Source organism: Salmo trutta, chromosome 15, assembly GCF_901001165.1.
Source record: "Salmo trutta chromosome 15, fSalTru1.1, whole genome shotgun sequence".
NCBI lineage: Eukaryota > Metazoa > Chordata > Actinopteri > Salmoniformes > Salmonidae > Salmo > Salmo trutta.
Genome location: NC_042971.1, coordinates 53,289,856 through 53,312,934, shown reverse-complemented (window position 1 = coordinate 53,312,934; position 23,079 = coordinate 53,289,856). Strand labels below are relative to the sequence as shown.

The 23,079-nt window shown below is 42.6% G+C and overlaps 1 protein-coding gene across 2 annotated transcripts in view; it reads right to left on the bottom strand.

Moving 5' to 3' along the window:
• Positions 1-16,065, bottom strand: part of LOC115149336 (alpha-mannosidase 2) — a 71,871-nt gene extending 55,806 nt beyond the window's left edge. Inside the window, exons 1-4 of one of the 2 annotated variants that reach the window (XM_029692123.1) lie at positions 14,953-16,065; positions 13,734-13,997; positions 11,238-11,382; positions 3,828-3,999 (exon numbers count right to left, since the gene is read on the bottom strand). In XM_029692123.1, the coding sequence (XP_029547983.1) occupies positions 3,828-3,999; positions 11,238-11,382; positions 13,734-13,997; positions 14,953-15,096 (725 nt within the window). In that variant the 5' untranslated portion in view covers positions 15,097-16,065. The remainder of the gene's footprint in view (positions 1-3,827; positions 4,000-11,237; positions 11,383-13,733; positions 13,998-14,952) is intronic. The other variant, XM_029692122.1, reaches the window with a different exon arrangement.
• Between the last annotated feature and the right edge of the window lie 7,014 nt (positions 16,066-23,079).

Sequence of the window (23,079 nt, the reverse complement as noted above, 5' to 3'; positions counted from 1 at the left end):
TGTAAAAAAAATGTATTGTATTAATTGTAAAAATAAAAAAAAATACCAGATTTCAAAATGGATGTTATATGGTCAGGAACCTGCAAAATTCCAGTAACTTGTCCAAATTTCCCAGTTGTCCAGAAATCCTGCTTGGAAGATTCCTGGAATTCCAAGGGAATCAGCAAGAATACTACGAATCCTCAAACCAGGATTTCTGGAAAACCGGGGAATTTTGGGAGAATTACCGGAATTTTGCAACCCTAAAAATAAGACATTCTAAAGGTGTAATAGATCTTAGGGTGTGTTTGTAAATTCTAAAGGTGTAATAGATCTTAGGGTGTGTTTGTAAATTCTAAAGGTGTAATAGATCTTAGGGTGTGTTTGTAGATTCTAAAGGTGTAATAGATCTTAGGGTGTGTTTGTAAATTCTAAAGGTGTAATAGATCTTAGGGTGTGTTTGTAAATTCTAAAGGTGTAATAGATCTTAGGGTGTGTTTGTAAATTCACTATGGAGTGCCAGAGTGCGTTCTGGGCGTTCATAAATTCAGAGCGTTGTCACTCTAGCATAAAGGCCTGATTGGTGGAGTGCTACAGAGACGGTTGTCCTTCTGGAAGGTTCTCTAATCTCCACAGAGGAACTGTCCGTTTGTAAATCTTGGAGCGTTCATAGCACACACTGGACGCCCTGGCCGAGGAGTAGGGTTGATTTAAGCGTTGTGACCTAACTGACTAAAGTTGGCTAGCTTGCTAGCTACTTCCAAACACACATGAGAGAACACCTCACTATGACCATTTTACTCTCCCTAGTTTTCATGTTATCTAGAGCGTTGGTGACTGTAACTGTGGGGTTGGCAACAATTGAATGTTTTTTTGCAGATGTTTACTGACACCGGTCATATTCAGAAGGGGGTTGCGCGTTTGTAAATTCATCAGTTATTCTGTGCTCTGGCACACTCAGACGAGAGTGCTCTGAAATCGGTGTAGATAGCCAGAGTGAATTTACAAACGCACCCTTAGTTGCACGAGACATCACCTCATGTGTGGCTGAGAAATAAAATCATGGCCCTACTTATTGCGACAACAAGAACCATCTTCTTCTCTGTAGCTGTTGAATTGTCTTACTCCTAAGTCCTAAGAGTAAAATCAAGCACCTCAGGAGTTACTCCCATCTCTTGTTAGGACAGGAAACCTTGCTATGATTGCGATTCAGCATCTTTTCTCTGTTCGCCGAGCATATTTCAATTGCAGACTTCCCTAACGTGTCCCTGGCGAGCCCCTTAAATAAGAGCATGGATAAGCAAAACAAAGGACAACGACTCAGCAATTTTCGTAATAACAAGTTGAAATTGCTCTTTATTTTCTCTCCACGGAAATGTGATACTTCTTTGGTATCATTCAATCACCAGAAGGTTTCCTTCATTGTTCTATGATTGGACAGGTGGAAGTGGTGTGTCGTGTAGGTCTGTCCTGGTGTTGAAGAGTTGGAGTAGTGAAAGCAGGTGCCATCTTCACTTAGCAGATAGCAACACCGCATCCTAACGAGGACGGATGGACACGTCCCTTCAACAAACCAAAACACGCCGCTCAAAAACATGTTCCTTTCCAATTCTAAAAGTTCTAAAGAATTAATGAGGTCGTTTGTTCGAATTTCTCGAGCGATGCTTCTCCGTGTACTGTAACAGGGAACATTTTATCATTAAGCGCCAGACCTTCAATTTGCTGACATAAAATAAAACATGCAAAGAAAATAAGTTATTACATAAGCAATGACACTCAACAAAAAAATAGTAAACACAGAATATAATAATTTAAAAAAAATTGATCTGGTTTGCTTAGAACTCCCTGCGCATCAAATCAATAGTGAATAAATATTTGCGTTAGATCTCCCTCTATTCTTCACCTTAAGGATGTTTTTTTGTGCTCCTAATTGGAATTCTAACCTCCAGCTGAAATGTTTATTGCATTTCATACACAGTTTGTGTATCCCCCAAGGCTAGCTGCTGAACCCTACCCGTCAGTAGCTCGTTGTGAGCATGGCCAATGCACACAGCATTTGCACACAGCATTTGTGACACCCTGCTTCTTGCTTTGGGGGCTGTTTTCAGAAGTAGAGAACCATTACACAATTTCACAACAACTACCTTTTACACACAAGTGTAAAGGAATGAATAAGAATATGTACATATAAATATATGGATGAGTATATGGCCGAACGGCATAGGCAAGATGCAGTAGATGGTATAGAGTACAGTATATACATATGAGATGAGTAATGTAGGGTATGTAAACATTATATAAAGTGGCATTGTTTAAAGTGACTAGTGATACACTTATTACATCCTATTTTTAATTATTAAAGTGGCTAAAGAGACTGAGGCAGAGTGAGCGACAACATGTGTTAACCTATGTGCCAGTATTAAGCTATGTGCCTCTCACAAGCAAAATTGATTTGATGACCTCAAGACCATAGACAGTTTAGCTGGTTAAGGCAATTCAAACCAATTTACTCCTGTTACCAGACAGAGTAAATATGGTTTTTACTGTAAACTAGGATTTATGTTAAAAGTTAGGTGAACAAAATACGAAAATCTCTTACGTTCCCTTATACCATCACTAGGCTTGGACAATATACCGTATAACGGGGTATTTCCCCTCGCCGCGGCTGCAGGAGTGCATGCATGCTATACACTGAGTGTACAAAATATTAGGAACACCTGCTCTTTCCATCACATAGACTGACCAGGTGAATCCAGGTGAAAGCTATGATCCCTTATTGATGTCACCTGTTAAATCCACTTCAATCAGTGTAGATGAAGGGGAGGAAACAGATTATAGAAGAATTTTTAAGCTTTGAGACATGGATTGTGTATGTGTGCCATTCAGAGGGTGAATGGGCAGGACAAAAGATTGAAGTCCCTTTGAATGGGGTATGGTAGTAGGTGCGAGGCTCTGGTTTGAGTGTGTCAAGAACTGCAACGCTGACGGGTTTTTCATGCTCAAGTTTCCCGTGTATCAATAATGGTCCACCACCCAAATGACAACCATCTAACGTGACACAACTGTGGGAAGCACTGGGGTCAACATGAGCCAGCATCCCTGTGGAACGCTTTCCACACCTTGTAGTCCATGCCCTGATGAATTGAGGCTGTTCTGAGGGAAAAAGGGCTGCAACGCAATATTAGGAAGGTGTTCCTAATATTTTGTACACTCAGTGTAAGTTAGATTTAGATTTCTTACAGTTAAAATTAAGTGTCAAATAAATCATATCCGGCTCAGGGCTCCAGCTATGCATTTGGTTTGCTAACTTGCTAAGTGTCTAGATGTCAAGATCAAGATTCTTGGTTACAGCAGAGACATTCAATCCCTTCCTGGATCAAGATCCCTGTTGCCTAATTTGTTTTGTGCGTCAAAAAAATAGTGCTTCTTGTGTGCACTTCCGGTAATAGCGTATACCCTGGTATGGTACAGAAATGGTATGACGGTATGAATATCTGGATACCACCCAACCCTAGTTATCACATATCATTTTTTTGGTTAAAATGACGTGGAAAAAACATTGATTTGACCAGTTTTTGTCCAGTGAGTCACTTCTAATTTAATTAAATTTTTTAGAAACCCTATAAAACTGCTAGCCCTAAGCAAGGCATAACCTTGCTTTAATTACAATGGGAATTACAGAGGAGCATCGGAATCTTATTGTAAATCCAATGAGGAATTAGATTCCACGTTTACAGCAGCCAAGCTATATCAACAAAACAATAACATAAACCATAAGTGATTTGCTGCTCATATTGATTTCAGTATCACCTTGAAGCTAGAATGACAGAGACAGACAGACAGACTACCTCTTGACAGCGTCTCTCTTCTGGTCGTCGATGTTGTCCCACCACTTGGAGAAGTAGGAGATCTCGGACCAGATCATTTTCCTGCGGCTGTCCTCGTGGAGTTTCACCACTATGTTGTTCAGGATGTGCTGGGTCTGGTCCCGGTAGTATTCGTCAAACGTCTTCAGCCATCCTGAGAACGTACAAATGGACAAATATGACAAAGTGGTAGAGCATGCATTACAACTGTAGACTGTCTGTGTGTCTGTGTGTGTGTGTGTGTGTGTCTACCATAGAGTCAATAAACTGAGTCAATAAAGCCATCATCATCAGGTGAATGAGCAGAACATGTGGTTCAATCAATTTGCCACATCCATTGATTTAACAACATAATGTCATCATACTTCCAATGAAAATCAATGCATTCAAAAGAGTATTTCCACTGCAAGATAAAATAGGATAAATAATTCAGTAGAAGGCACACAGGCATGAGTGCTTTTAAACTGTGCAAGGGCATGAGTATTGTCATTAGCTACTGTATACAACTAACGGAAAACCAGCCTAGTTAAACCAGAAAGCCAGCTTGGGTTACTGAAGAATTACCCAATCTCAGGCACAAAGAATAGGTTGGCCTTGGCTGTTACTGGGCTGCAGATGCTGCTACTGTGCTTACACGTGATGTGACAAACGCCCAGCACTGACTACTCTTAGTGCCTACACTAACGCCTTAGTCTCTGGAATGTCTGGTGAGGGACTACGCCTTTAAGTCACACTGCAACGCAGCATTAAAAGGCTGTGTTTCTGTGCAAAATGTACTATTGAAGACATTTTTAAAAACAGGCTTCTGATGCGTCTTATCAATTGTGTTATTTTTCTGATATATACACAGTAGCAGTAAATTTTTACAATTTTTACTATTTTCTACATTGTAGAATAACAGCGAAGACATCAAAACTATAAAATAACACATATGGAAACATGCAGTAACCAAAGAAGTGTTAAACAAATCAAAAAGTAAGATTCTTCAAAGTAGCCACCCTTTGCCTTATTGACAGCTTCAAATCAAATCAAATCAATTTGTATTTGTCACATGCGCTGAATACAACAGGTGTAGACTGGTTCCCCCTGTATATAGCCTCCACATTGACTCTGTACTGGTTCCCCCTGTATATAGCCTCCACATCGACTCTGTACTGGTTCCCCCTGTATATAGCCTCCACATTGACTCTGTACTGGTTCCCCCTGTATATAGCCTCCACATTGACTCTGTACTGGTTCCCCCTGTATATAGCCTCCACATTGACTCTGTACTGGTTTCCCCTGTATATAGCCTCCACATTGACTCTGTACGGGTTCCCCCTGTATATAGCCTCCACATTGACTCTGTACTGGTTTCCCCTGTATATAGCCTCCACATTGACTCTGTACTGGTTCCCCCTGTATATAGCCTCCACATCGACTCTGTACTGGTTTCCCCTGTATATAGCCTCCACATCGACTCTGTACTGGTTTCCCCTGTATATAGCCTCCACATCGACTCTGTACTGGTTCCCACTGTATATAGCCTCCACATTGACTCTGTACTGGTTTCCCCTGTATATAGCCTCCACATCGACTCTGTACTGGTTTCCCCTGTATATAGCCTCCACATCGACTCTGTACTGGTTCCCACTGTATATAGCCTCCACATTGACTCTGTACTGGTTCCCCCTGTATATAGCCTCCACATTGACTCTGTACTGGTTCCCCCTGTATATAGCCTCCACATCGACTCTGTACTGGTTCCCACTGTATATAGCCTCCACATTGACTCTGTACTGGTTCCCCCTGTATATAGCCTCCACATTGACTCTGTACTGGTTCCCCCTGTATATAGCCTCCACATTGACTCTGTACTGGTTCCCTCTGTATATAGCCTCCACATTGACTCTGTACTGGTTCCCCCTGTATATAGCCTCCACATTGACTCTGTGCTGGTTCCCCCTGTATATAGCCTCCACATTGACTCTGTACTGGTTCCCCCTGTATATAGCCTCCACATTGACTCTGTACTGGTTCCCCCTGTATATAGCCTCCACATTGACTCTGTACTGGTTCCCCCTGTATATAGCCTCCACATTGACTCTGTACTGGTTCCCCCTGTATATAGCCTCCACATCGACTCTGTAATGGTTCCCCCTGTATATAGCCTCCACATCGACTCTGTACTGGTTCCCCCTGTATATAGCCTCCACATTGACTCTGTACTGGTTCCCCCTGTATATAGCCTCCACATTGACTCTGTACTGGTTTCCCCTGTATATAGCCTCCACATTGACTCTGTACGGGTTCCCCCTGTATATAGCCTCCACATTGACTCTGTACTGGTTTCCCCTGTATATAGCCTCCACATTGACTCTGTACTGGTTCCCCCTGTATATAGCCTCCACATTGACTCTGTACTGGTTCCCCCTGTATATAGCCTCCACATTGACTCTGTACTGGTTTCCACTGTATATAGCCTCCACATCGACTCTGTACTGGTTCCCCCTGTATATAGCCTCCACATCGACTCTGTACGGGTTCCCCCTGTATATAGCCTCCACATTGACTCTGTACTGGTTTCCCCTGTATATAGCCTCCACATCGACTCTGTACTGGTTTCCACTGTATATAGCCTCCACATTGACTCTGTACTGGTTCCCCCTGTATATAGCCTCCACATTGACTCTGTACTGGTTTCCACTGTATATAGCCTCCACATTGACTCTGTACTGGTTCCCCCTGTATATAGCCTCCACATTGACTCTGTACTGGTTCTCACTGTATATAGCCTCCACATTGACTCTGTACTGGTTCCCACTGTATATAGCCTCCACATTGACTCTGTACTGGTTCCCACTGTATATAGCCTCCACATTGACTCTGTACTGGTTCCCGCTGTATATAGCCTCCACATCGACTCTGTACTGGTTCCCACTGTATATAGCCTCCACATTGACTCTGTACTGGTTCCCCCTGTATATAGCCTCCACATCGACTCTGTACTGGTTCCCACTGTATATAGCCTCCACATTGACTCTGTACTGGTTCCCCCTGTATATAGCCTCCACATCGACTCTGTACTGGTTCCCCCTGTATATAGCCTCCACATCGACTCTGTACTGGTTCCCACTGTATATAGCCTCGCTACTGCTGCTCTTTTATTTTTTAACTAATCTATTTTTTACTTAACACTTATTTTTCTTAAAACTGCATTGTTAGTTAAGAGCTCGTAAGTAAAAAATAAAAAATAAAAGAGCAGCAGTAGCGAGGCTATATACAGGGGGAACCAGTACAGAGTCAATGTGGAGGCTATATACAGTGGGAACCAGTACAGAGTCGATGTGGAGGCTATATACAGGGGGAACCAGTACAGAGTCGATGTGGAGGCTATATACAGGGGGAACCAGTACAGAGTCAATGTGGAGGCTATATACAGGGGGAACCAGTACAGAGTCAATGTGGAGGCTATATACAGGGGGAACCAGTACAGAGTCAATGTGGAGGCTATATACAGGGGGAACCAGTACAGAGTCAATGTGGAGGCTATATACAGGGGGAACCAGTACAGAGTCGATGTGGAGGCTATATACAGGGGGAACCAGTACAGAGTCAATGTGGAGGCTATATACAGGGGGAACCAGTACAGAGTCGATGTGGAGGCTATATACAGGGGGAACCAGTACAGAGTCGATGTGGAGGCTATATACAGGGGGAACCAGTACAGAGTCGATGTGGAGGCTATATACAGGGGGAACCCGTACAGAGTCGATGTGGAGGCTATATACAGGGGGAACCAGTACAGAGTCGATGTGGAGGCTATATACGGGGGAATGAGTACAGAGTCGATGTGGAGGCTATTTTCAGGGGGAACCAGTACAGAGTCGATGTGGAGGCTATATACAGGGGGAACCAGTGCACAGTCGATGTGGAGGCTATATACAGGGGGAACCAGTACACAGTCGATGTGGAGGCTATATACACGGGGAACCAGTACAGAGTCGATGTGCGGGGGCATAGGTTAGTCCAAGTAATTGAGGTAATATGTACATGTAGGTAGAGTTAAAGTGACTATTCATAGATAATAACCAGAGAGGCGCAGCAGTGTAAAAGAGGGGGTGGTGGGAGGAGAGGGGACAATGCAAATAGTCCGGGTAGCCATTTGATTAGCTGTTCAGGAGTCTTATGGTTTGGGGGTAGAAGCTGTTAAGAAGCCTTTTGGACCTAGAGACTTGGCGCTCCGGTACCACTTGCCGTGCGGTAGCAGAGAGAACAGTCTATGACTAGGTTGGCTGGAGTTTTTTAGGACCTTCCTCTGACACCGCCTGGTATAAAGTTCCTGGATGGCAGGAAGCTTGGCCCCAGTGATGTACTGGGCCGTAGGCACTACCCTCTGTAGTGCCTTGCGGTCAGAGGCCGAGCAGTTGCCATACCAGGCAGTGATGCAACCAGTCAGGATGCTCTCGATGGTGCAGCAATAGAACCTTTTGAGGATTTGAGGACCCATGCCAAATCTTTTCAGTCTCCTGAGGGGGAATAGGCTTTGTCGTTCCCTCTTTACGACTGTCTTGGTGTGTTTGGACCATGATAGTTTGTTGGTAAAGTAGACACCAAGGAACTTAAAGCTCTCAACCTGCTCCACTACAGCCCCGTTGATGAGAATGGGGGTATGCTCGGTCCTCCGTTTCCTTTAGTCCACAATCATCTCCTTTGTCTTAATCACGTTGAGGGAGAAGTTGTTATCCTGGCACCACACGGCCAGGTCTCTGACCTCCTCCCTATAGGCTGTCTCATCGTTGTCGGTAATCAGGCCGACCACTGTTGTGTCGTCGGGCAAACTTAATGATTGTGTTGGAGTTGTGCCTGGCCATGTAGTCATGGGTGAACAGGAAGCACACTCATGGCATTCTCTCAACCAGCTTCATGAGGTAGTCACCTGGAATGCATTTCAATTAACAGGTGTGCCATTGTTAAAAGTTAATTTGTTGAATATCTTTCCTTCTTAATGCGTTTGAGCCAATCAGCTATGTCGTGACCAGGTAGGGGTGGTATACAGAAGATAGACCTATTTGGTAAAACACCAAGTCCATATTATGGCAAGAACAACTCAAACAAGCAAAGAGAAGCGACAGTCCATCATTACTTTAAGACATGAAGGTCAGTCACTACGGAACATTTCAAGAACTTTGAACATTTCTTCAAGTGCAGTCACAAAAACCATCAAGCGCTATGATGAAACTGGTTCTCATGAGGACCGGCACAGGAAAGGAAAATCCAGAGTTACCTCTGCTGCAGAGGAAAAGTTCATTAGAGTTAACTGCACCTCAGAATGCAGCCCAAATAAATGCTTCACAGAGTTAAAGTAACAGTAAATGCTTCACAGAGTTAAAGTAACAGACACATCAACTGTTCAGAGGACCCTGCGTGAATTAGGCCTTCATGGTTGAATTGCTGAAACCACTACAAAAGGACACCAATAAGCTTGGGCTAAAAAACACGAGCAATGGACATTAGACCGGTGGAAATCTGTCCTTTGGTCTGATGAGTCCAAATGTACGATTTTTGGTTCCAATCACTGTGTCTTTGTGAGACGCATAGTAGGTAAACGAAAAATCTCAGCATGTGTGGTTCCCACCGTGAAGCATGGAGGAGGTGTGATGGTGTGTGGGTGCTTTGCTGGTGACAATGTCTGTGATTTATTTAGAATTCAAGGCACACAACCAGCATGGCTACCACAGCATTCTGCAGCAATACGCAATCCCATCTGGTATGCGCTTAGTGGGACTATCATTTGTTTTTCAACAGGACAAAGACCCAAAACACACCTCCAGGCTATGTAAGGGCTATTTGACCAAGGAGAGTGATAGTGCTGCATCAGATGACCTGGCCTCCACAATCACCCGATCTCAACCCAACTGAGATGGTTTGGGATGAGTTGGACTGCAGAGTGGAGGAAAAGCATACAACAAGTGCTTAGCATAGGTGGGAACTCCTTCAAGTCTGTTGGAAAAGCATTCCTCATGAAGCTGGTTGAGAGAATGCCAAGAATATGCAAAGCTATCATCAAGTCAAAGGGTGGCTTCTTTGATTTGTTTTGATGTCTTCACTATTATTCTACAATGTAGTAAGTAGTAAAAATAAAGAAAAACCCTTGAATGAGTTGGTGTGTCCAAAATTTTGACTGATACTGTATATATTTTTTCTAAAGGTAACAGGACAAGACTTTCATTAATTGCTCTATGTCATCTTGTCAATAATTATCAGGCCATTTGAAAGAAAGAAAGCCCTTTTTTATAATGAGAGGTCAAACACACTGATGGTCAAAACCGATAGAATAGGTCTCTTTCTCCATTGTTACAGTAGTGGTGCCACCCCACACACATCTTCATGTTGTATAATTAAGCAACCCGTCTATGCCACATTATAAACAGGGTGGTTTGAGCTCTGAATGCTGATTGGCTGACAGCTATGGTATATCAGACCGTATACCATGGGTATGACAAAACTGTTATTTGTACTGCTCTAATTACATTGCTAACCAGGTTATAATTGTGGTATATGGTCTGATATACCACGGCTGTCAGCCAATTAGCATTCAGGGCTCTAACCACCCAGTTTATATTGTGGTATAGACGGGTTGGTTGTTTAGCAACCAAACAGACATGTGCACAACTATGGTGCAAAACAGACTGGGTTGGCTTAGATTGTTGACAACATGTAAACTATATTTTGTCTCCAATACCTATTGAAAACATAAATAAATGTGCACAATGAGCACTTGTTGTCTCTCAAATACATTGTTACAGTTGTTGGTTAGCTAGGTAGCGAATTGTAGCCATATTAGCATAGACGTGACATCAGTCAAACCTCCTCAAAACAAGAAATGAGCCACCTACGATTCCCACATGGCAGCTTCTTGTCATTGTTGGTAGCTATCTGGCCATCCAGAATCACAACACACAGCCTTTTGCCCCATTGAAGCGCGTGCATCGTTTTCGTGACATTGTCAGTTGACCCGTCTATAATGCTTGTCTATATGTTATGTACTGTGGTATAATGCTTGTTCCCTTGACAAACCAGGAAACACAATTAACCCAGGAAGGAGCGAAATATGAATCCTGACTCTGCTGTGGAGCGGCCCACGCCTTGCTTCCTGTCTGCACAAGGTTGTGACTACATTAAGTAGAGAAAACAAAGCATTAAAGAAGTCACAGAACAATGTCCAGTGTTTCCAGGTTAGCTTTAAAGGGACAATATACTCAAAAATAAACATTTTGCAATTGTTTTCAAACCTCTAAAGTAGTCTTGTGTCAAGATAAATCCATGTCCCATGCCATCGATTGTGAAGAACTACAACCTGATTTTGGAGTGTAATGTCCGTTTAATGCTCAGAAGTAGTGCACTGCTTACCAGGATCATTGTGTGAGTGGGGCACAACAAAGACTTGCAGTGGCTCGCTGTCCCATTCATTCTCCTGGTAGGTGATATCAAAGCCTTGTTTCCACACTCCCCCATCATGGTTGTCAAAGGTCAGGAGGTCATACACATCTAGCAACTGAAAAATAAACAACAAAAACAAATAGTGGGATATTCTTGAGGTAAATAGGGCCACGCCTGGCTCAGTTGGTAGAGCATGGCACTTGCAATGCCAGGGTTGTGGGTTCGATTCCCACGGGGGACCAGTATGAAAAATGGATGCAGTCACTACTGTAAGTCGGTTCGATAAGAGCATCTGCTAAATGACTAAAATGTATGGTTTGCAGCAAAGCCTCACTTTATTAGGCTACGTACTCTAGAATTTGTTCAAGGAAGTTTCATGTATTTGATTCAGTTTGTGTTTACTTTAAGTCACAGTGCCTAATCCACCACAGAGGAAAGAAAGAAAGCAGTGAATCTGTTCCTGAAAATATGTGTACGATAACAGTCATATCTGTGACATCAGCAGGTCAGAAGAAGGCAAGTGAGAGATGGAAATTCTACCACAAACTGAGACCGCTTGGTGTTTCTTTGGAACTCACACCAACTTAAGTCTCTTTGTCTTTTGGCCAAATAAAATGATGGAATGAATGGAATGTGATACAGAGAGGACAAGATTAAATCATGTCTGCTCTATGGTACGAGAGCCACTGACTAAAGCCATGATTTTAATAACAGGAATATAAATCATAGAAATTAGCTTGTTATCATGATTGATGTCAAGAACAAATATGATGAGATATACTGTATATCAGGGTTCCCCAACTGGTGGCCCGCTGGCCAAATGTGATTTTATTATTTGTCTTTTGAGCATTTAAAAAAAAAAAAAAATACATTTAAATAAATAAATAAATATATATATATATGAATTATTTTGTATTATTATTTTGGGGAATTTTCATTGTTGGACATAAAAGACTGTAAAAACACCAGGAAATCAGCTCCAAGTGATTTTAATTTAAGAAATCTGTTCCCAAGTATTCCCACGTATAATAGAGAGATGCGTGATCGTATATAAATGTAAGCAAGGTTTGAAATGATTATGTTTTTGTCACGGTTGTCGTCGGTGAAGGAGGACCAAAACGCAGCAATTTATTAACTTCAAAAAATGAATACAAAAATAACAAACACGAGAAACGAACGAACGAACGACAACAAACAGTCTGGCAAAACCTAAGCTCAACACAGAACAATCACCCACCAATAACAACCACAAACACACCCTAATTATATGGGACTCTCAATCAAAGGCAGATAGACAACACCTGCCTTCAACTGAGAGTCCCAACCCCAATCAACACAACATAGAAACACACTCACCAGACTAGACATAGAAATACATAAACATAGACTATAAACCAAAACCCCGGAAATACTAAATCAAACACCCTTTAAACAAACACACCACCCTGAACCACATAAAACAAATACCCTCTGTCACGTCCTGACCAAACTACAATACTAATTAACCCTTATACTGGCCAGGACGTGACAGTTTTAGTCAAACATTATATCTATTTGGGCTTCTTGCGGTCAATTTGCAGTCTACAAATGATTTGTAATTATGCTCCGGCCCCCCGACCATCCTCTCATGAAAAAATCTGCCCGCGGCTGAATCTAGTTGATGAGCCCTGATGTATATACAGACATATGGTGTCTCATTCTGTATATTTAAGCACAGGAGTGATAGGTTTCTTTTCGATCTGTGACATTCTTGCGTATAGAGTGACTTAAGGTGTTAACTCTTTCTAAAGAAACCTGTCTTTCAAGTCAAACTGCAGTCCCTTCTTGCGTTTCCCACATATACAACCAAAAACATTTCCCATGAGCTGGCATTCAATACCTCACCTGACTTGGTGGACTACCTGGAAAGGAAAAGGATAGTCCAACCAGACCAGATAATATAACCAAACCCATTCAGATTACACCTGTTTGAATTCATTCGAGCTGTATACTAATGCATTACGAAGTCTGTGAGCTCATAATATTAATTGGGAAAATATTCAATAACATATTCTTGGCACATAGTGTAATGGTAGTGTAATGGTAGTGTAACGGTTTTAACATTTGTCCTTCATTTCAACACCATAACCACGACACATTGCAATAAGTATCGTCCCCATGGCTATTACAAGGCTTCATATTTCACACTGATGGTGGGAGCAATTCAGCATGGAAGGTTAGCATCATGGTAATGAGATCATGATGGTGTCTCTTTATATAATGATGTATCTTATTAAAAGAGGTGAAATTTAGAGTTCAATAAAAATAAACACTGGCAGTTAACTGTGTGCATGGAGGTTCGTTTACTTCAAACTTTCCCTGGAGTATGTTGAACAGATCCGATCGCAGTTCAATCCTACAACAATGTTGCTACACGAACACCTGAACTGTTTGTTTGTCATTGTATCCACCTTATAAAACTCTTACCTGCACCCCATCTGCTGGCTTGGAGAACTCCCTTGCCGCAAACTGACAGTCTTGTGAGTCAATAGGGAGGACCAGTGGAGGCAAAGCCAGCAGTTCTAGATAGGGCCCTTGGCTCATGTTCCTGCCGTCAAGACCCCCGCGGCCGTCCATGACCGACTCCTTCAGGTTGATCACAGAGTCCCTGATGTTGGCTATGATCTCATTGTTCTCTGACAGTAGCCTCTCCAAGCGGTCAATCTTATCCTGCAGGATGGACAACTGGCCCTGATGAACGAGAAGGAGGGACAGGGGAGAACAAGTTTACTGGCTGTATACAATACAGTATGCATATAATTAGGCAATGAGTGTTTATAAATGAGTTATAATGAGTCTATTAATATTTTAAATGACTGCCAATAAACTAATTGTAAACCTTTATAAAAGTAACATTATTGTAGTGTTACCAAAATGAGGACCTATGTCATCCACGGTGACAAATACAAAGTGTCAATGTATATAGGTTTATTTTTTAAGACTTCAATGACAGGAAGTGAAATTGACTACTATATAGAAAACAAGTGGTCAGTCACCTTCTTATTAGACAAACATTACCACTTTTACCAGTTTTCACTTAGTCTCAGACATCCCAGACCAAGGGAAACAGCACTGGGTGTATAATAGGTGTGTAATAATATAGGTGTACACTGGAACATTGTTCATATTGTGGGAGGCAACCCGTATTCTTAGGAAGAATAGTTTTCACTCATTCAGGAATGGAATTATGCAACACACAACCTGGCCCACGAAAAGATCTCAATATGCATTTTGTGTGTGTGTGTGTATTCATTGGAACCATATCTGTTGCAAGACAATAACTCTATCATGTAACACAATTATAGTATGTAGCCTACTGTACAGGCTACAGTTGAAAATATGTTTACATTGTCTGGAACCTTGGATAGGCCTACGATGTAACGTTATAACACTGTAGGCTAATTAGTAAGCCTACAGCAGCCAATCAACGCCAGTTCTCTATGTGATTGCCTACACAACATAGATAGGATATTGAGGAAATGGGCTACTTTACAAAGTCATTGATATTTGTGCAACCATGTAAAAACAACGTTGCACTCAAGTTATACGCTACGACCTTATACATGCATGTCTGATCTAGACTGCAAAAAGTGAGAAAATAAGTAGCTTATCTGAACCAAACAGCCAACGAAATCGAAAAACTTACATTTTGCAATTTATCCCCACCGTTGTTTGGACTTTTGGTATGGTCTAATTGCAGGTGATCCAGCATCAGGTACAATGAGAAGATTACAACACAGAATATGGCACTTCCAAAAACAGTGAATTGCCGACTGAGCTTCATCATCATTTACAATCGAAACTGCCAGGTGAATCGAAGCTGATCGCATTGAGTGACCGCAATTTAACCTATAGTTATGTAGATCACCCTCAGGGAATGATCGATGTCTTGACTCTGCGGTGAGGATCAGAAAAATCTCATGCTATTCCCCCAAAAAATAGTTATTCATTCTTCTTTAGTGTGTTAGGACGGAACTAACATAATTGTCCACATTCACTCCTTCTATGAACAACAAGCTTTAAAAAGCTGGGTATGTCACCCAAAGGTAGCCTGAATCATGGCTGGAACACTGCGTCCCCAGTCGCGAAGTTTCAGTACGAAATAGTTGTGATTCAGCAGATCGTGGCCAGTGCCGACGACCCCGTCTCCTTTCTGCATTTGTTTGCTGTTCAAATTAAGTAAGGTAGTGAAAAACATAGGTATGAACGTGCGCCGCCTACCGACTCACAACTTTTTTCATTTGGGACGCGCCAGTAAAGTGTGGGGTATGTTTTTAGTCCAGAGCACAACGCGTATGGAACGTTTCCAAATCCATAGTTTTGCATTCATTGCCCTTCCTAGTTCCTATCATATTCAGCTATTGCATCTTCCAGAAATCCGTCTCCACTCCAATCATTCATTGGTGTAGCGAAAAGTTGGCCATTAACTCCAGAAAGCACTCATTTAGATACCTTGTGAAAACAGCTGCATGGGCATGTTCAGCACCCACTCCTGATGTTTAACGGCTCTCCAAATGCCAGCTTCACTACTACATGATCTCGTTCATATTTTCAACATTTGGAATTCAAAAAGAGAGAAAGTGTTCGAGATGTGACGCCATATCATTGGAAAAGTCGGGAGCGTTTGTGGAAATGAACAAGCTCCAAGCACCGACAAATATTAATTCCTTACTCCCTCATGATTGTAATATTAGAGGCAAACAAGTTGAAAACGCCACAAATTTAAGTCAGCATTTATGAATTGAGAAAAGCGAGCGCGCAATGAATATTTTCTTAGCATTACCAGTTTCCTTTGTGAACGTAATCTCACAACTGAGGAGCGTCTCCGTTCCTTCTCCAGGCCACAGTCAGTAGCAGTGGGGTAGAGGAGAACAGAAACTTGTATACGCCTACTCTGACATCATTTGGTGCCGAGAAATATGGCATAATTTGTATAAAATCTGACAGGTAAAATAAATATATGAATGGGTTAATTTGGAGAGTGAATTATCATCTGTTTATCGTCAATTAGGCTTAATAAAGTAAGAATAATAGTTATAATAATAATAATAACACGAAATACTTGTTTTTGATCAAATTTTGTAATTGTATCATCAAGGTCAAATCGTCTACATTTGGCAGAATTAATTTACTCGTTTAAAGATTTGCTTCATTAATCATTATCTTGCTGCAGGGTAAATGTTCTTCAATATTCATTTTTTCTTCTAATATTTTCTCTGGTGGAGAAAGCTTCAAAGATCCCCATCCCTTGATTGGAACTCAAGCTGATTTAGGAACCAATTTCTATGAAGCCTCTTTAGCCTGGTGTGCAGGGCCAGTTCTAGGCATAAGTGACATAAGCGGCCGATTAGGGGCCACGGCCGATATGCGGCCCCATATCCCAAAAAAAAAACAATTATTATTATTACTTTTTTTAAATGTAGGACCTTAGTCAGGGTCTCAACTTAATATTAACAGTAAGAATAGCAGGATACACCTGGTGCAATTACAACATTTGGTTGTGTGTCAGCACTTTTTCTCTTGTTATGTCAGTCACTGACAGTCACTCAGTTAGCCATGTCAGTTAACAATTTATAGATTGGTAGTTAGTCTAGCCAGCTATCTAAACGTGTAGTAATCATGGCCGAATACCGATTGGGCATGCAGGGCACGTGGCCAGGGTCCATGACCTTTAGGGGGTCCACAATGATTTTGTTAGTCATTCTCACTCAGATATCATATGGCATAAGTCATTACAAAATGTGCAGAATTGCAGGAAATTAGCTATAAAACTGCAAAAATTATTTACACCCCATGGCAAAAATACATCTGCAGAATTGCAGGAAATTTACTGTAAAACTGCAAAAACAATTATCTCTAAGGAAGTCATGAAGTGATGTGACCTGAAGAGGGACACCAGACTCACCTAGCAGCAGGCCGTTCCTGAGGAGGAGTAGCAGCCAGCATGGAGACTGTCAGAGTGTTCTGGCCTTGGAGCCTGCCTGGTAGGGGTTGAAAGGTAAACCCAGCCACCAGGTGTCCAGTGATGCGAGCCTACCAGAAGAGCTAAATTCCTTCTATGCTCACTTCAAGGCAAGCAACACTGAACCATGAATGAGAGCACCAGCTGTTCCGGATGACTGTGAGCTTACACGCTCCGTAGCTGATGTGAGTAAGACCTTCAAACAGGTTAACATTCACTCGGCCTCACGGCCAGACGGATTACCAGGACATGTATTCAGAGCTTGTGCTGACCAGCTGGAAAGTGACTTCATAGACATTTTCAAACTCTCCCTGACCAAGTCTGTAATACCTACATGTTTCAAGCAGACCACCATAGTCCCTGTGCCCAACATTGCCAAGATAACCTGCCTAAATGACTATCGCCCCATAGCACTCACATCTGTAGCCATGAAATTCTTTGAAATGCTGGTCATGGCTCACATCAACACCATCATCCCAGACACTCCAGACCCACTCCAATTCCCATACCGGCCCAACAGATCCACAATTGACGCTATCTTTATTGCATTCCACACTGCCCTTTCTCACCTTCAAAGGTTTCCCTTTGGCTGGGTTTCCCTTTGTAATCCGTGACAGTTTGCAAGCCCTGCCACGTCCAACGAGCATCAGGGCCATTATAGTAGGATATGATCTTTGTCCTGTATTGAAGTTTTGCCTGTTTGATGGTTAATTATTTCTTATGTTTCTGGATTAGTATTCTGCTCCTTGAAAGCGGCAGCTCTAGCCTTTAACTCAGTGCAGATGTTGCCTGTAATCCATGGCTTCTGGTTGGGATATGTAAGTATGGTCACAGCGGGGACGATGTCGTCGATGCAGTTATTAATGAACCCGTGACTGATGTGGTAAACTCCTCAATGCTATCGGATGAATCTCCGAACATATTCCAGTCTGTGCTAGTGAAACAGTCCTGTAGCTTAGCATCTGCTTCATCAGACCAAATCCTTATTGGTACTTCCTTTTTGAATTTTTGCTTGTAACCATGAATCAGGAGGATATAATTCTGATTAGATTTGCCAAATGGAGGGCGAGGGAGCACTTTGCATGCATGGGGAGTAAAGATGGAAGGAACACCTAGGTGGGGATGCTGTTCATTGACTACAGCTCATCGTTCAAGACCATAGTGCCCCCCAAGCACATCACTATACTAAGAACCCTGGGACTGAACACCTCTCTCTGCTACTGGATCTTGAACATCCAGGTGGAGGGGTAGGCAACACCTGCCCCTTAAGGGTGCGTGCTTAGTCTCCTCCTGAACTCCCTGTTCACCCACATCTGCGTGGCCGCGCACGACTCCAACACCGTCATTAAGTTGCCCACGACATAACAGGGGTAGGTCCGATCACTGACAACGATGAGGCAGCCTATAGGGAGGAGGTCAGAGACCTGGCAGTCTATGACCTTTCCCTCAACTTCAGCAAGACAATGGAGCTGATCGTGGATAACAGGAAACGGAGGGCAGATCACGCCCCCATTCACATCAACAGGGCTGTAGTGGAGCGGGTCGAGAGCTTCAAGTTCCTCTGTATCCACATCACTAAGGAACTATCATGGACAACACCTCTTCCCCTCAGGAGGCTGAAAAGACTTGGCATGGGCCCTCAGATCCTCAAAAAGTTCTACAGCTGCACCACTGAGAGCATCTTGACTGGCTGCATTACTGCTTGGTATGGCAACTGCTTGGCATCCATCCTTAGGCACTACAGAGGGTAGTGCATACAGCCAGTACATCACTGGGGCCGAGCTCCCTGCCATCTAGGACCTCTATACCAGGTGGTGTCAGAGGAAGGCCCTAAAAATTGTTAAATACTCCATCCACCCAAGTCATAGACTGTTCTCTCTGCTTCCACATGGCAAACGGTACCAGAGCGCAATGTCAGCGACCAAAAGGCTCCTGAACAGTTTCTACCCACAAACCATATGACTGCTGAACAGTTCATCAAATGGCTTCCCGGACTACTTGCATTGGCCCCTTTTTGTTTAGTTTTTTGCACTGACTCTCTTGTACTGGTTCTATACACACTCACTGGACTCTACCCACACACTCACACATACTACACTGACACTCCAACACTCACATACACACCACACACACACACACACACACACACACACACACACACACACACACACACACACACACAAACACACACACACACACACACACACACACACACACACACACACACACACACACACACACACACACACACACACACACACACACACACACACACACACACACACACACACCGACAACAACGAGACAGCCTACAGGGAGGAGGTGAGGGCACTCAGAGTGTGGTGTCAGGAAAACAACCTCTCACTCAACGTCAACAAAACAAAGGAGTTGATCATGGACTTCAGGAAACAGCAGAGGGAGCACCCCCTATCACATCGGCGGGACAGCAGTGGAGAAGGTGGAAAGTTTTAAGTTCCTCTGCGTACACATCACGGACAAACTGAAATGGTCCACACAGACAGTGTGGTGAAGAAGGCGCAGCAGCGCCTCTTCAACCTCAGGAGGCTGAAGAAATTTGGCTTGTCACCTAAAACCTGCACAAACTTTTACAGATGCACAATTGAGAGCATCCTGTCGAGCTGTATCACCTCCTGGTACGGCAACTGCACTGCCCACAACCGCAAGGTCTCTCCAGAGGGTGGTGAGGTCTGCACAACGCATCACCAGGGGCAAACTACCTGCCCTCCAGGACAGCTACAGCACCCGATGTCACAGGAAGGCCAAAAAGATAATCAAGGACAACAACCACTCGAGCCACAGCCTGTTCACCCCGCTACCATCCAGAAGGCGAGGTCAGTACAGGTGCATCAAAGCTGGGACTGAGAGACTGAAAAACAGCTTCTATCTCAAGGCCATCAGACTGTTAAACAGCCATCACTAACACAGAGAGGCTGCTGCCTACATACAGACTTGAAATCATTGGCTACTTTATTAATAAAAGGATCACTCGTCACTTTAATAATTCCACTTTAATGATGTTTACATATCTTGCTTTACCGATCTCATATGTATATACTGTATTTTATACCATCTTTTGCGTCTTGCCTATGCCGCTCTGTCATTGCTCATCCATATATTTAAATGTATATATTCTTATTCCATTCCTATACTTAGATTTGTGTGTATTAGGTAGTTGTTGTGGAATTGTTAGATTACATGTTAGATATTGCTGCACTGTCGGTACTAGAAGCACAAACATTTCGCTACACTCGCAATAACATCTGCTAACCATGTGTATGTGACCAATACAATTTGATTTGATTTGATTTGATTACTACAAGGTTTAGAAAGCTGGCTAGACTAACTTACCTAGCAATCTATAAAACGTTAGCTGACATGGGCTAATTGAGTGACTAACACAACAAGAGGAAAACTTCTAATGCACTGCCGAATTTCGAAATTGTAACCTTGTGTATTCTACTATTCTAACTCCCAACTGTAAGTGGTTGGGGGCCCCCAACCAGCCGTGGGGACAAAAATAGCCCATTTTCTAAAGCATTAATTTTGCTAGGACTGGTCTGAATGGAGAGGGGACAAATGAAAACTAGCTGTTATTGGCAGAAAGGTTTGGAACTCTTTTTGTTATTGGTCAATTAACCAATGTACCACATGGTGATATCACCATGGTAAGCCGAAACTCCTGCCCATGCAAACCTGCTCATTAGAAGGTCCTGTGTAGATTGTATTTTCAACCATTCACTATCAGGACATAACAATTATTCATTTTTTCACACTTTTAAAGTTGTTGTACAATATCATACAAAACACAGGAAAACTGAATTTTGACTGCACTTGGCCTTTAACACACACCATGGTCAACACTGCTGTTAATATTTATTATTACTATTTATTTAAGCTGCAATATAAGTCACTTCTCACTTTACTGCTTGTATATAACCTGTCCCCATAATTTGACATAGCACATTAATAAATCATACTGTATATTGTATATAGTGTATATACTCCCTGTTTATAGCTCCATTCTTGTGTATGATTTTATTGTGTTCATTTTAATTTTAATTTTACAACTCTGCATTGTTGGGAAGGGCTCATAAGTAAGCATTTCACGGTAAAGTCTACACCAGTCCAGTTGTATTCTGCGCATGTGTTTTCTACTGTAATGTGTACATACTCTCATAACTTGTTTTATTACTTTTTCTTTTACTTTTTTCTTACTACTTGTTAAAAGCTTCTCCCAAGTGGGTGAGACACCTACTCCCGTTGCCTGCTGCACTGCTGCTTGGATTCCACCTGGCGATCTGTTCACCGTCTGCCCTGGTTGTCTCCCCCTGTCTGGTACAGATACCCCGACCACACTCCCCCCTCTCTCCCGAGCTTTCGCTCGCCTCCAACACACAGGCACTGTTGGGGCGAGTGACTCTGAACTTACAATGGCTAGCCCCAAGTCGTTATATATAAAAATAAATTCTTGTGCATTTTGTTATTTTGCTATTTGCCTCATGGCTCCTGCATGCTTTGTTGACTACGAACTTTCTTTACCCAACCGTGGGACAGACTATGTTTGTTCTCACACTCGGGACTTTGACTCTCTATTGGTTACACAGACTTTTGGCCTCCCATCCTATTCTAACCACCTCTCGTCAGCTTTGTATTCATGTTACCTGATGAAATAGCTGTACAATATGATCTTGTTGGATCTGATGCACATTCAGATGTCATAAATCAGCACTGCAGAGCTCTCCCTGTCCTCTGCCGTGCCTTGATTGTATTACTGTTGATGATATCTGGAAATGTGCATGTACACCCTGGCCCATCTACTGTTGCTAGCCCCAATTCTGACTTCTGCTCTGATATCTGCTTCACTGATTTCTGCTCTCGTAAAAGCCTGGGTTTTCTGCACGTTAACACTAGAAGCTTATTACCTAAAATGGATCAATTGAAAGTGTGGGTTCACAGCTCCAATCCGGATGTGTTGGTCATTACTGAGACATGTTTAAGGAAGAGTGTTTTGAATACTGATGTTAACCTTTCTGGTTATAAACTTTTTCGTCAAGACAGATCTTCCAAAGGTGGGTGAGTGGCAATCTTTACCAAGGATCACCTTCAGTGCTTGGTTGTCTCCACCAAGTCTGTCCCCAAACAATTTGATTTGCAGGTTTTAAGTATTAAACTTTCAAATAGCTCTTTGTTGACTGTTTCTGGGTGTTATTGTCCTCCATCAGCACTGGTGTGTACCCTACCTGCCCTAACCTCTCTCCTGGCCCCTTACACTAAGTCTGAATTTGTCCTGCTAGGTGACCAAACGGGACATGCTTAAACCACCTGACCAAGTCCTAAAGCAATGGGACTCATCTAAATCGTTCTCAGATTATTACCAATCCCACAAGTTATGACTCCAAACACCCAGAAAGGCTACTCATCTTGATGTTATCCTCACAAATAATCCTGATAGGTATCAGTCTGGTGTTTTCTGTAATGACCTTAGTGATCACTGTTTTACAGCCTGTGTTCGAAATGGCTGCTCAGTGAAACGACCTGTCCTGATTTGTCATAGGCGCTTGCTAAAAAACTTTAATGAGCAAGCCTTCCTTCATGAACTGGCCTCTGTAAAATGGTATAAAATCAGCTTGATCCCCTCTGTCGAAGACACTTGGACCTTCCTTTTTGATATTTTAAGTGGTATTGTTAACAAACACGCCCCCATAAAGAAAATGAGAAATTAAAACAGGTTCAGCCCCTGGTTCGACCGTGATCTTGCAGAGTTACTCACCTCAAGAATTGCATTTGGCG